The sequence below is a fragment of the Rhyacophila brunnea genome, unplaced genomic scaffold (assembly GCF_057557595.1).
Source record: "Rhyacophila brunnea isolate RB1 unplaced genomic scaffold, BYU_Rbru_1.0 scaffold_3, whole genome shotgun sequence".
Lineage (NCBI taxonomy): Eukaryota > Metazoa > Arthropoda > Insecta > Trichoptera > Rhyacophilidae > Rhyacophila > Rhyacophila brunnea.
The window spans coordinates 768997-781867 of record NW_028232965.1 but is presented as its reverse complement, the minus strand read 5'-3'; the positions used below and the strand labels follow the sequence as shown (position 1 = coordinate 781867).

The following is a 12871-nucleotide window of genomic DNA, read 5'->3' as shown; positions in this document are numbered from 1 at the left end:
GTTTGATTTAAAACTTACCATTTGAATTGCGGTGAGATATTTCTTCCACCAGAGGAACTTCTGGAAGCGAGGTCCAAGAGCGGCGAACAAGTAGTATGAGTACATCACCACGTGGACAAACGTATTCAATAAGCCGAAGAACGAGCTGTGGCCACCTGAAATATAAGACAATGCTATTTTATTGTTTGGTACAGATAAATTAATGTAAGTATACCTAATGCACCCTGTATCACACCCTTCATTTTAATGGTGATGATGAACATAGACAAGTTTATCACAATATGCGGGCTGCTTGCAGAGCTCGAAATGGATCGTAGCTCACCGGAACGTCGTTCTGGTTCATGAAATCTCCAAAATCATCACTTCGTCTTGTAGAAAAAATAATTTGAGCATCTACGTTAGACAGGTCATAATATAATAAAAAATCCAACATATTATTTTTATAAAATATACTAAATAAAAAATACTAACTACATAAAATTAGATATCTACGTTAATATTTTCAGAAATTTATTAAGCGCTCCGGTTCGTGAAACTTTCCATTTAGAGCGCTGGCTGCTTGGTAATATTCATCCTACAAGTTGTTGCTCGAAAAAGAGAATTATTCTTATTAAACCATCCTCTTTGAAGTTTCAGCAATGTAGTCCAGCATGTTCTAGACTAGAGATGGTATACATTTGACACGAGTATCATTAAGTAGTATACTATGCTTATTTTTTCTATAATCTGCTGAAGATTAAGATTTTAAGATTACTGAATAAAAATTCACTTCAACTGGCAATATTAGTTTATTTTATCGGCATTCTAACAATTAAAATATTCATATTTTATATCGAAATAGCATTTATTAGCATATCATCTGTGAATTAATGGAACTCGTTAGCCGAAAATTAATTCAATGAAAGAAATTTGCAAATTAACTGTTTTTGGGTAAAAATACGATTGCGAACAAAATGATTCAAAGTTTTCAATTATTATAAACCCCGAATAAATAATTTAACATCAAACAAACAATACATATCTCGCTAAATTGTAAAACATATAAGTATATGCTTTTACATTTAGAAAATAAATATAGTACTTTTTTTGTAAATGAAAATGTAATTGAAAATGAAAAATCATGAAAACGTGTCGGTGCATCCTTGATTGATACCTTTTGACCACGAATAAAGTTTTCTTAGAAAGCTTGAAGTTTGATATTCAGAATTTAAATGTTGATATCTTTTCCCTGAAGAGAAAGATTCAATTAATTTACTAATCCGCCAAATATGAAGCAAGACACATCCATTTTTCATCACTAAAGTGGGAAGAAAGATCTTATTTTTTGTCATGAAGAAAGAGGCGATGTTTATTACTAAGTTCTACAATTCTTATCCATATCGGATAAAGTATTGTGATCGTGTAAAAATTTGAGCTCGAGATTTTGACCGATTTGTATCGGTCGATCGTACAGTTATGATTTTTGTTTTTTTCAAATACTGAAATATTTTGCGGAACCCTGGCAGGAACTCCACGCCCCCTGGCCGCACTCCCAGTTTGAGAAGTACTGGTCTAAAGGTCTAAACATTGAAAACTGTATATCTTGCTCTAAAATTTATCACAGCCAAGAGAGGTGTTGTTAAAACATAACACTTATTGTAACAATATTACAACTAACTACTACAATAAGTGCTAATACTTCGATACAAAAAATGAAAAACTGCCCTCGATAGCTGTCGATAGCGGCCTATAGCAGTATTGTGTATTAAATAGATGCGCAGGAGTATGTATGTAATCGTTCATTTCGCAGGTCTAGATTGTATAGGCATGTTATCTTTATAGACCGGAGTAGCATATTTTTATTCACTGATTTGGTAATCTTGTCAATTTCCTCTGTGACAGTATGTATGTTCAAAAGTGAAACAGGGTAAGTATATAAAAGAATCAAAATATACGGAATTTTAATAATCGAATGTATCAGAAAACTACAAACCGAAATTCAATTTAGGTGTGGTTTCTGGTGGCGTAATAGGGAAGGATATTATATAAATTAATATTTTGTTTTTGTCTGGCTTCTTTGAAGGCCAGATTCGTAAATCAGCTTTTTTCATTCACCAATAAATTGTTTTATGTGTGGATTTGACTCTAATTGCCATTTATTATAAAATTGTAACTATATGTATATTTACCTAATTGAGATAAGCTACCTATATGATTTGATCTCATATTTTTATAGTTAATTAAAAAATATCATCGTACCAAAAACAACATTCCACAGAACATCAATATTGTTCGATTAGAATAAAAATATTAATTCAATACGTCAATTAAGTGCCATACAGTTTCTTCGATTTGGTTACGTGTTCAGACCTATTTGGTCATATCAGATGAAATATCAGGTAAATGTGTTGTCTGACATACGGTAATATTGGTATCAGGTGGCCACCCCATCCAACCACATGACGAACTAATCAAATCAAGTAATCTGTACTTGATATCAGTATTAGTTTGCGCGTGTAGGCACATTACTAGAAACGTAAATGATACGTTATTTTTATTCCGTTATATGGCAGGATGCAATACGCATGACAGAAACACGTACGTCGTACATAAACAAAATAGCAGATACCAATATACAATCGGTCTTCTTGATGCATTTAATTTAATTTCCAATATAAGGGTTGTTAATATTTCTTACAATAATACTACCGATAAAGATTTGTAATTTTTCGATTCCATTGTTTACAGCATTGGTTTAGTAAAATTTGATAACTACTTGTTTCCTTTCGGCACATTGCCATATTAGTTTTTAAAAACTAATTATAGATTTAATTTATGTAGACATATTAGATATTAGCTGTACAGTATATACATTTCGTCGTATAAATACGTAGCTGCAGGGCATATGGGTTTTTCCTGTGATCAAGATTAACAATATAATAATTGGACAATTGTTTGAAGGTATTTATTGGATATTATGTAGGTAGATACATGAAATCGACACGTTGATTATGTTGACGAATTTGCATATTATGATACATATTTTAAGATAAGGTGGAACGTTTTCTGCAGATGTCAGACTTATTGATGACCTTGTTTGATTACCTATCAAAATATAAACGTTATTATAATAATAAAACACTGTAAACTGGTATTTTATTATATTATTATTAATTCGGGCGTGTCTATATCTTCGCCTAACAAAAGAGATGCGCCATTTAACGTCATGATGGGAGCTGCACAGGAAGACATTTAAAGAATCTGTTTATATCGTGCACTAGAGAAGAACTTTCCAACTGGTGAGTCTCGAGCAATTTGGAAGAGCGCCACCATATTTCCTTTATAAATCTTGTAGATTGATAAAAAAAGTACTTAATAAATTTGTACACAATACTTTTCTCATAACTCTGTTCTACTTATATAAAAGTAGATAGTATAAACATTCACTCGCGTCGAAATTTCTTTTGTTTGAAAAGAAAGCTTTTTGTTAATTATAATATTTTAATTGAGTTATTTATGTTGACAGCTGTTTGTTTTCTTCAGAACGACAGTAAGATAACCGATTTCCTAAACATAAAACTAAATTATTATGGCTGACAACATTATGTCAAAATAGATCTTGCATTGTGACGTTTTTCGCTCTCCAGTGACGTAGCTATATTTATTTTTATTATAATAATAAAAACAAATAAATAAATATAGAGATAACAAAAAGCTTTATAAACCATTATTATGGAGTTATACCACGTGAACGCCAATTCAATTAATAAATTAAAAATGTAATGTTCTTTTGCCATGCATACCATATATTTTAAGTTTTTGATTATACTAGTAGTTTGGCACTTTTTGTTTGATTAATCATCTTTTATATTAAAAATTCACTGCTTTTTTGCAAAATAGATTCTATAAATTGTATTTATCAACATTCTTTATCTTACTATATGTTTGCTGCTTATTTATTCCTCTCTCAAAAAATCGCAAACAACCCTATGACATACGTAAATTAACACAATGACAAAAGATGTAGCCGAATAATCACTTATGTATTTACTCGAAATTAAAAAAAAGTAAATTAAATATCTGTATAATTAAATTCATTTAAAACCATAATAGTAATATCAAATTCAACATATTGCATGTACCTATGTATTAATCAAGAATTAATATTACAAATTTTCTGTACATATTGTTATTTCTTGGTAGAAAGACATGATGGCTGAATATTCTGAATAACGTAATAACGCAATACTGTGATACTTATTGCGATATACTTTTATTTTTAGTAAATTTTCCAAGACCGGTTTCGTCTTACGATATTATTCATCAGTTGATACTATCGTAAGATGGAACCGGTCTTGGTATTATAATGTGCAAAACCTAATAGAATTAATAACAATAACAATCGAGATGTATCAATGTCATTTCATGTATGTACTATTAATTGTGACATTTAGAAAATTAGTTTTATTATAATCCGCAATCGCAAAGAGACATCAACGGCATGGTACAAACGAAACCCATATCGAGCTTTCGCCGCGATACACTTAATATTAATAATTTATTATGAGGACTGCGGACATGCAATATCTCATAAAAACCATTTTCTTTTCTTCAGAAGCTTCGTAACTAACATCATGCTCTGACTGAGGTAGAATTTAGCATTAATTTTTGCTTCCAATGCATACCTACGTAGTACGTATATACAAATTAATATGAATTTAGTTTCAGACCGCGTCTACGTGAACTCACGAAATTAATACTTTTGTATTAGGTATACAAAACATGGTATTATTTATATTTAGCTGATTTTAGAAATAAGGTACATGTGAACGCATACTTAAATGGAATAAAATTAAAATTCACCTTTTTGGTTTACGTTGCAATATTTTTATTGAGGAAAAAACCACTTTATATCAATGTATTTGTGCAGGTATTTTTTTACCATATTCGATCCTAAGAATATCAAATGGGCTTTCATAGAGTGGATATATTAATAGATTTTTATTTTTACGATAAATGTTATTTTGCTTGCTCAACCTATTAGGCCAAAGCACACATTACAAAATGATATGTGAGTTTTGACAGACCCGGGATTCTACTCTAGACAGTAGTAGACACTCTACCGCTCGGCCATCGTGGCGAAATAGGTAACTATTGTATTTAATTGTAGATACAATATATTATGTTAACAGTTTGTCGTTAATAATGTTAAATGTACACATCATATTTTGGAGAAATAATAATGGTGATCAAATTGTGATATTATTATTCAAGTATTTTATATTATTTTAAATGTTTAAAATAAAATTTATTATAATCATAGTAGGTATTTTTTTTTACTATCAATATTATCGTTTTACTGTCGGATACAGCTTAAATATTATATCTAAAGAAAAAACTCGGCGCTTTGCTTTGCTTTGCCCTGGGCTCCTCAGATAATGGTTACTATATTTATTTATTTAATTACTTATAATGAAAGATGGAGCGGATCACACGTCATTGCCGAAGCGCCGTTAGCAGCCGACTGAACGGCCGCGCTACTTTCGTGACTTTATTTTCGTTTAAGTAACCGCTGTGCCTGTTCGATGTTTTCGTAACGAATCCACCCAGGTGGTCAAGACAAAAGCATGTTCCATGCTAGAAACGTATTATCTGAAATATTATACGACAGCACGATACTAACAATATTAAATTCCATATAATTCGTTTCTTAGTACTTTATAGTTATAGTTATGACTATGTCGTAATAGAATTATCTATTAGAACCGCATTGGTAATGGTATTCCAACTAGGTAAGCATATAGGTAACTAAAGCAATTTTTGTGAAGTATCATATAATTGTGTAGGAACTGTTTTTAAAAATAATGTAATATGTACATATTTTTGAGTCTGGCTTGCCCAAGTATAAAAAAATAATACAGGAAATTTGTATTTTGACCTTTGCGTAATAATATATTTTTTAACAATGAATGTAAGGCCACAATATGTATACGCTATGCTCCGCAATTATTCTTTAATCTTATTGACCACCTCTTGACGAGATTCTCATAATATAGTTTTTACGAGAAATGGTTGTTCGCTATTTGCTCGATCTATTAAGCCCATGCTCTGGACTGTGGGGTTCAAATGCACAACACACGGTCTTGGAAACAAAATATATGCTACTAGTCTATTGCATATAGGTTTATACATTTATTTATTTACATTACTTTTAACTGGTTCATTTAGGTAGTTCACAATATTTTTTTTAAACTTTAATACTACGTACCTACTAATTAGAAGGCTACTAAAGTATGTATTATAGCCAATTATTTTCGGCACGAATACAATTATGGCTAAAAGGTTTGATAGAATGGACGGTCAAATTATATATCCATAATGCCTTTTATTCTATAAACGAGTTTTTATCATACAATAGTGAAATCAAAGATGCTCAGAAAAACCTTCATATCGCAACACCTTAGTAAAATCAATCCATTGTCAACTTAAAAATAATATATATTTTTTAAACATATCTGATGTTTTTTACGCGTTTACCATTCGATCAATAAAAATGTAAAATTTCTATGTTTTGTTGCACACAGAATGTAAAGTGTATTTTTCATTGAGAATATTTTGTTTTTATTACATTGAAAATTTAACCATACAACCGATAGCGATCAAAAATATTCATTTTCTATAAAAAAACATGGTAATATAAAAAAAAAACTATTGAATCATCGAAGTATGTGACAATGTCGGCATAATAAAATATAGTATGGATCATAATAAACATTACGCACTACATCATTTGCATACATTCATGACGTCAAATATTACTCCACTTTCCTTTCATGGCTATCCGTATATGTTCCTTCTTTCCTCTACATTTCGGGCTCATTGAATTGCAAAGGTTATTTTTAATTCTATTGAGAATGACTTCTGACTAGCCCAACAGATCGAGGAAATAAGTAAGAGCTACAATACACGACAACAGTTCAAAAATAAAATACAAATACGTGACGTCATTGTAAAATATTCTAAACTTTAAATTTATTCAGGTTCCCGTAAATTACGAGGGTTCATTTTTTCAGTTTTTTTTATTTCTTTTATTTTTCCAAAATATATCATATGACTGCCCCGCTTATTAAAGTTCTTATACGTTTTGGTACTGATTGAAAATCACATTGGATATAACAGCTTCAGAGGTGAGTTATAATTAGTATCTTACCTGGAGTGAATTTGACTCCGAACCAGACGGACATAGGCATAACTCCATGATGAATAATGTGAAGAGTAGATAGTTGGTCATTCTTTTTTCTCAGGATGAAGAACAGCTGCAAAATAATGTAAATTTTATTGTAGGCATAACAGTAAAACAACTTTATCACTTGTGTATGTATATAATTAATTAAAAAAATATCTATAATTTTTGATCGAATCAAAGAAGAATAATTAAGTGATTGATTTTCTAGTGGGATTCGTTTCTGATGGGTTTGAATCCCACTGGGTGGCTATACGATGTAATTTTTTTACCATTAGAATTTTCTTTTGCATATTACAGAACGACTTATTATGGTAATGATGACCATTCGCCGTAAACACATATACTCTAACACTGCATATATATAAATATTGGTATGGAAATGATGATGCACGATACGAAATATTAAGGTATTACCATCATGGCCCCCACAAAGGGGGGGGGGGCTGACAGGGCACTAGCCTGGGGGCCCGGGCTCAAGAAGGGCCCGGCGTGGCGATTCGACCAGATAAGTGATATAAACACACATCACGAATTCTCTCTAATAGTTAAAAAAAAAGTTATTTTTCTTCAGTAATATTTTTATTTAAAATCATGTGGTTGTACTATCCAATTTTTAATTGTGTATCGATACTCGACAACTCCATAATTATTCAAATGGAAGTATTAATTAAAATATACATATTAATTTCACCGCGTACACGATTTGGAAAACGCTACTGTAGAGCGTCACACTGCCTTTAGCGATAGGTAGGGGGGCCCGCCAAAAATCCTAGCCTGGGGGTCCGCCTCAGGATGTGGGGGCCACGATCACAAAACAGAGAAAGCTTATGAGCAGACTCAATATTAATCAGAATATGCGTAAGTTGTACTGTCAACTTGATATTGAAAACTTTCAGTAGATTCTATTAAAAACGTTATTATACAAGTAAAGTAGTTACAATATTATGCCATATTTACAGCGAAATATGGCTCGTGTGGGAAAGGCTTTAGTTACTAACTAGTTAGTAGTAGTTAGAATATACTTTTAAACCTTAAGATTTAAGTAAAAAATGACCGGATGCATTTTCATTAACCAAGATATATGCATCATGCAAAAAAAGTTATGTATCACTAAAAAAAACTTAATATCCAAACATTTGTATTGTGGAAGATTTTTTTGTATAACCCTGACAACGGTTTGTGTCTAGTAAAGACTGACTTGCATAATTAATAACAGTAATCGTTTTTATTAGCATCAGATCGTTTTGTTTGAATTTTTTGTAAATTAAAATGTAATCATAATATTTAATTTGACCATGTGTGCAATCATAAAGCATGCAAATAATGTTAAAAAAAATCTTCTTTCGACCATGTCCGATTCTAATAGAATCATATGGGCCTCCACAGAGTGGAAGTTTGTATTAACAGATTTTATTTTTACGAGAAATGGATGTCAGCCAATTGCTCAACCTAATAGGTCCATACTCTGACTCATACACAAATTGAAAAACAATATGTGTACTTGCTAGACCCAGGATTCGAGCCTGGGACCCTCGACACGAGAGGCCAGCGCTTAAGCCACGCGGCCATCGTGGGTGTAAAAAAAATACTTAAATATAAATACATACGGAAATATAATGTATTTTACTTACCGTATCTAAAAACTCTGAGAATTTTGACATGTAGTACCACCAACAACCAGATGCCATCTATAAAAAAAAATGCATATTATGCATATGTAGACTTAACAAAGAAATAAAACAGTTAGTTTCAAAACCATTATAATGGGGTTTTATCACGTAAATGCCAGTTTAATTAATGACTAATAATAACTTCTCGCAAAAGACCCTACTACAAGCCAAGATCCACATTGGACTGTAAACACAAAATTAAAAATAGTTACATACTTAGGAAGTGTAAAATTGATCTAAATTTGGAATGTATCTTCTATCTCGTCATTTCATACTATCTATAAAATATAATAAGGAGAGAAGGGTAGAACGTCACGTGGAAGCGATCGCCATAGAGTAGTTACACTATAAACTAACTATTACTAGTAGTAGACTATGTAGTATAACGTGTTTGTGTGGTTATGTTATACCTTTTTAATGTAAGTTTTAGGAGTTTTTTATGCTTTGAGCAATATGTATACGTACTAAATTTATGATATTATTTTAATACTATTTGATACTATTTTAAGATTTTATTACAATAATTTAATAATTATAAGTATGACCAGTTTGTACCATTTCGAGGTCCCTTTTTAAATCATCTGTCTAATCGACTGAATCACCAGCAACAAAGAAAACCGCCGATGATTTTTTTTCATTAGAATTATTAATAACCATGTCCTAGGTTTTTCGTACAAAGTGGTTGTAATAAGTAATTTGGAACAATCATAAACACCCAGGCTTTGATAAAAACACATAAATATTGTGTCCTCACCGGGAATCGAACCCATAACTTTCGGGGGGAAGGCCAACGCCTTACGCACTTCACCACGAGAACCGCCAACCACCGATGATTAGAAATGTGTGTTACATACTATAAAATATACAATTTATTAATATAGATCACATTTACATTATGTATCGTGAATAATATGCAAATAAAATTATGAAAATATTTCTTTGTGAAAATGCATAATAACAAAATATTCGATAACTTTTATAGTTTTGCAATACGTTATATAATATGATGTTATATAATATTATTATAAAACATTTATAAACAAGGTCCTAAAATTGAATTAATTGAAATTATCACTTTTAGTGAATTGATGAATAATAATTATTATTATTACTTATTAATAATATCAGTTAAATTTATACAGAAATATAATATTTAAAGCTCCTTAGTATACAATATACATAATATTTAACGTAAAATGAAAAAAAAATATTATAATATTTAACCAAAAGTATTCATTTAACAGATTATAATCAATGGCTACCAAATTGGTCCCAAATTGGATATTATGTGTATTGTATAATATACATAATATTGCGGATAAGGATTGCAATCTTGGACAAAAGTGTTAGTCCAGAGATTTCGGCATTAGTATCCTTAATCCCGGGGTTACTCAAATATTACTCATTTTATTTTGCGTTTTAAATACTTAATAATATTATAAGTTTGTGCTAATAAAATATTTAATTTATTAATAACAATATTATTAATATATGAGTGGATCGTATTTTCCCAACAATTTAAATTTATTTATTTTTTAAGATATTGTTGACATTACAAATTATAAGTTTAAGACGTACACAACATGATACGAAACATTATTATAAAGAAGAAAGAAAAAGAAAAGTAATAAAAATAAAAATTAAAATATAGAAGAGAACATAATATTAACATACAAAAGCAGTGAAAATACAATATTACACATCTAAAGAAGTTCAAAGAAGTACACCGAGTTTACTAAGGAGACCCTATTTTAAGAATCACCCTCACGCAAGTGGAATATATCAACAACCGAAGCAATTTGGTTGAACATAGTTATATAATATCAACATAGTTAAAAAAAATGGACCATGTCCGATCCTAATAGGATCATATGGGCCTCCACAGAGTAGAGGTTTGTATTAACAAATTTTGTTTTTTTACGAGAAATGGATGTCAGTCACTTGCTCAACCTATTAGGTCCATACCCTAACAGACACACATTGAAAAACAATATGTGTACTTGCCAGACCCAGGATTCGAACCTGGGACCCACGGCGTGATAGTCCAACGTTTAAGCCGCGCGGCCACCGTGGGTTTAAAATAACAGTGGATAAAATAACACATCTACTACTAATTAATTATCTTTAAGTTACAAGACTTCAGTTCTTAATAAGAGGTAATTTTAGATAGAAACTTTCTGACATAGGTAGTCCCAAAATTATGCAATTCTGGTGTTTTCAATCACTAATATCTACCGTATAAACTAAAAGAATACACCCACGGTGGCCGCGGGGTATAAGCGTTGGACTATCACGCAGTGGGTTCCAGGTTCGAATCCTGGGTCTGGCAAGTACACATATTGTTTTTCAATTTGTGTCTGTCAGGGTATGGACCTAATAGGTTGAGCAAGTGGCTGACATCCATTTCTCGTAAGAAACAAAATCTATTAATACACACCTCTACTCTGTGAAGGCCCATAATATGATCCTATTAGGATCGGATATGGTCGAAAGAAAAAAAGAAAAAACTAAAAGAATAAACAACATAAAGGATTCTAATATTTGTAATTAGCTAGGAAATACGTCTATTAGGGGCAAACAGTATATCTTTTTCTCGTGTTTTCTAATTAGTTGGAGTATGTATAATGGACACGATACGGTGCCTCATAGAATCCCTATCGTTCACCAGTCTTCTTGCCTCTTCCCAGGTAAAGCAATATAGTATACTGTATTATTATTTAAACTATTTTGATTGGAATTCTGTCATACATGAGTAACTGATACTCTATATACTCTTAATACTCTTATTTGTTTTTTTTTCTTACCCGCATTGCCATTGGACTTGTCGAGTAATCTACCGGTTGGCACCGAAAACTATAGTGACCGACCCAACCCGACATACAGCACTGAAACATAATATTAAACGTTATTTAATTTGTATCATAAAACTTTATTTAATATCTAGTAAGAGTAACAGTTTAATATTATACATAAGTTATCATTTTTAAATTCCATGCTGAATATTTACAATTTTTAAGAATGTTCGATTCTTCATAATGTATTTTTTATGATACATATTTTCACAATTATAATAAACTGTAAATAAAATATTTGTACTTGATTGAAATAATACTGAAATATCATATTGTTTTATATAGTAAAGCACGTATATATTAATAATTTAGTTGCTATGACCCCAAACCTCTAGCAACCAATAATGGTGTCGAAATAACTTTTCATACAAAGCAGAATTAACTGAAAATGAATTCTACTTAAAGATGGCTAAAAGTATTAAAAAAATGCATTGGCATTGTGTTCTGATATATTCTAAAAGTTCCAAATGTCTAGCTAGTCGGGAAGTTGGTTAAAAATCGATTGCAAGATTTGTACCGGACAAAGAACCATCGGACAAATAAGAATACTAACTAAGAAAAACGTTGTAAAATGGAAAATATTTTGACTTTTAAACAATTTATTATGTCACATTCAAATAAATGCTTTGTAATCGTACTACTTTTCTTACATAAATTCGGTATTATTTGTGCATAACCTGTTAACTGCAAAATGTTGAATTTACAGGAAAGCAATAATGCTTTGAATTGCCCACATAAATCTCAGTTCATTTTTATTATCACATTACAACGTTTTTATTAGCTCGTATTCTTGTTTGTCCGGTGGTTGTTTGTCCAGTACAAATCTTGCAATCGATTTTCAATTAACTTTCCTACTAGACAGACATTTGAAACTTTTAGAATATATCAGAACACGATGCCAATGCATTCTTTTAATACTTTTAGCCATCTTTAAGCAGAATTGAATTCATTTTCAGTTAATTCTGCTTTGTATGGAAAGTTATTTCAGAAAAATCCGTAAAAAGTAAAAGACTATTATTGGTTGCTAAGGGGGTGGTCCAAGCAACTAAATTATTAATATATACGTGCGTTACTATGGAAATCAAAATGAAATTTCAGTGTTCCATGTTTGTTTGTTTTTTATT

The 12871-nt window shown here is 30.8% G+C and overlaps 1 protein-coding gene across 3 annotated transcripts in view; it reads right to left on the bottom strand.

Annotated features, from left to right (window-relative positions):
* Positions 1-12871, bottom strand: part of LOC147067723 (very long chain fatty acid elongase AAEL008004-like) — a 110026-nt gene that overhangs the window by 14454 nt on the left and 82701 nt on the right. For 2 of the 3 annotated variants that reach the window (XM_085952864.1, XM_085952865.1), the window contains exons 5-8: positions 11700-11780; positions 8857-8913; positions 7190-7295; positions 19-155 (exon numbers count right to left, since the gene is read on the bottom strand). In XM_085952864.1, coding sequence (XP_085808990.1) covers positions 19-155; positions 7190-7295; positions 8857-8913; positions 11700-11780 — 381 coding nt within the window. The remainder of the gene's footprint in view (positions 1-18; positions 156-7189; positions 7296-8856; positions 8914-11699; positions 11781-12871) is intronic. The other variant, XM_085952866.1, reaches the window with a different exon arrangement.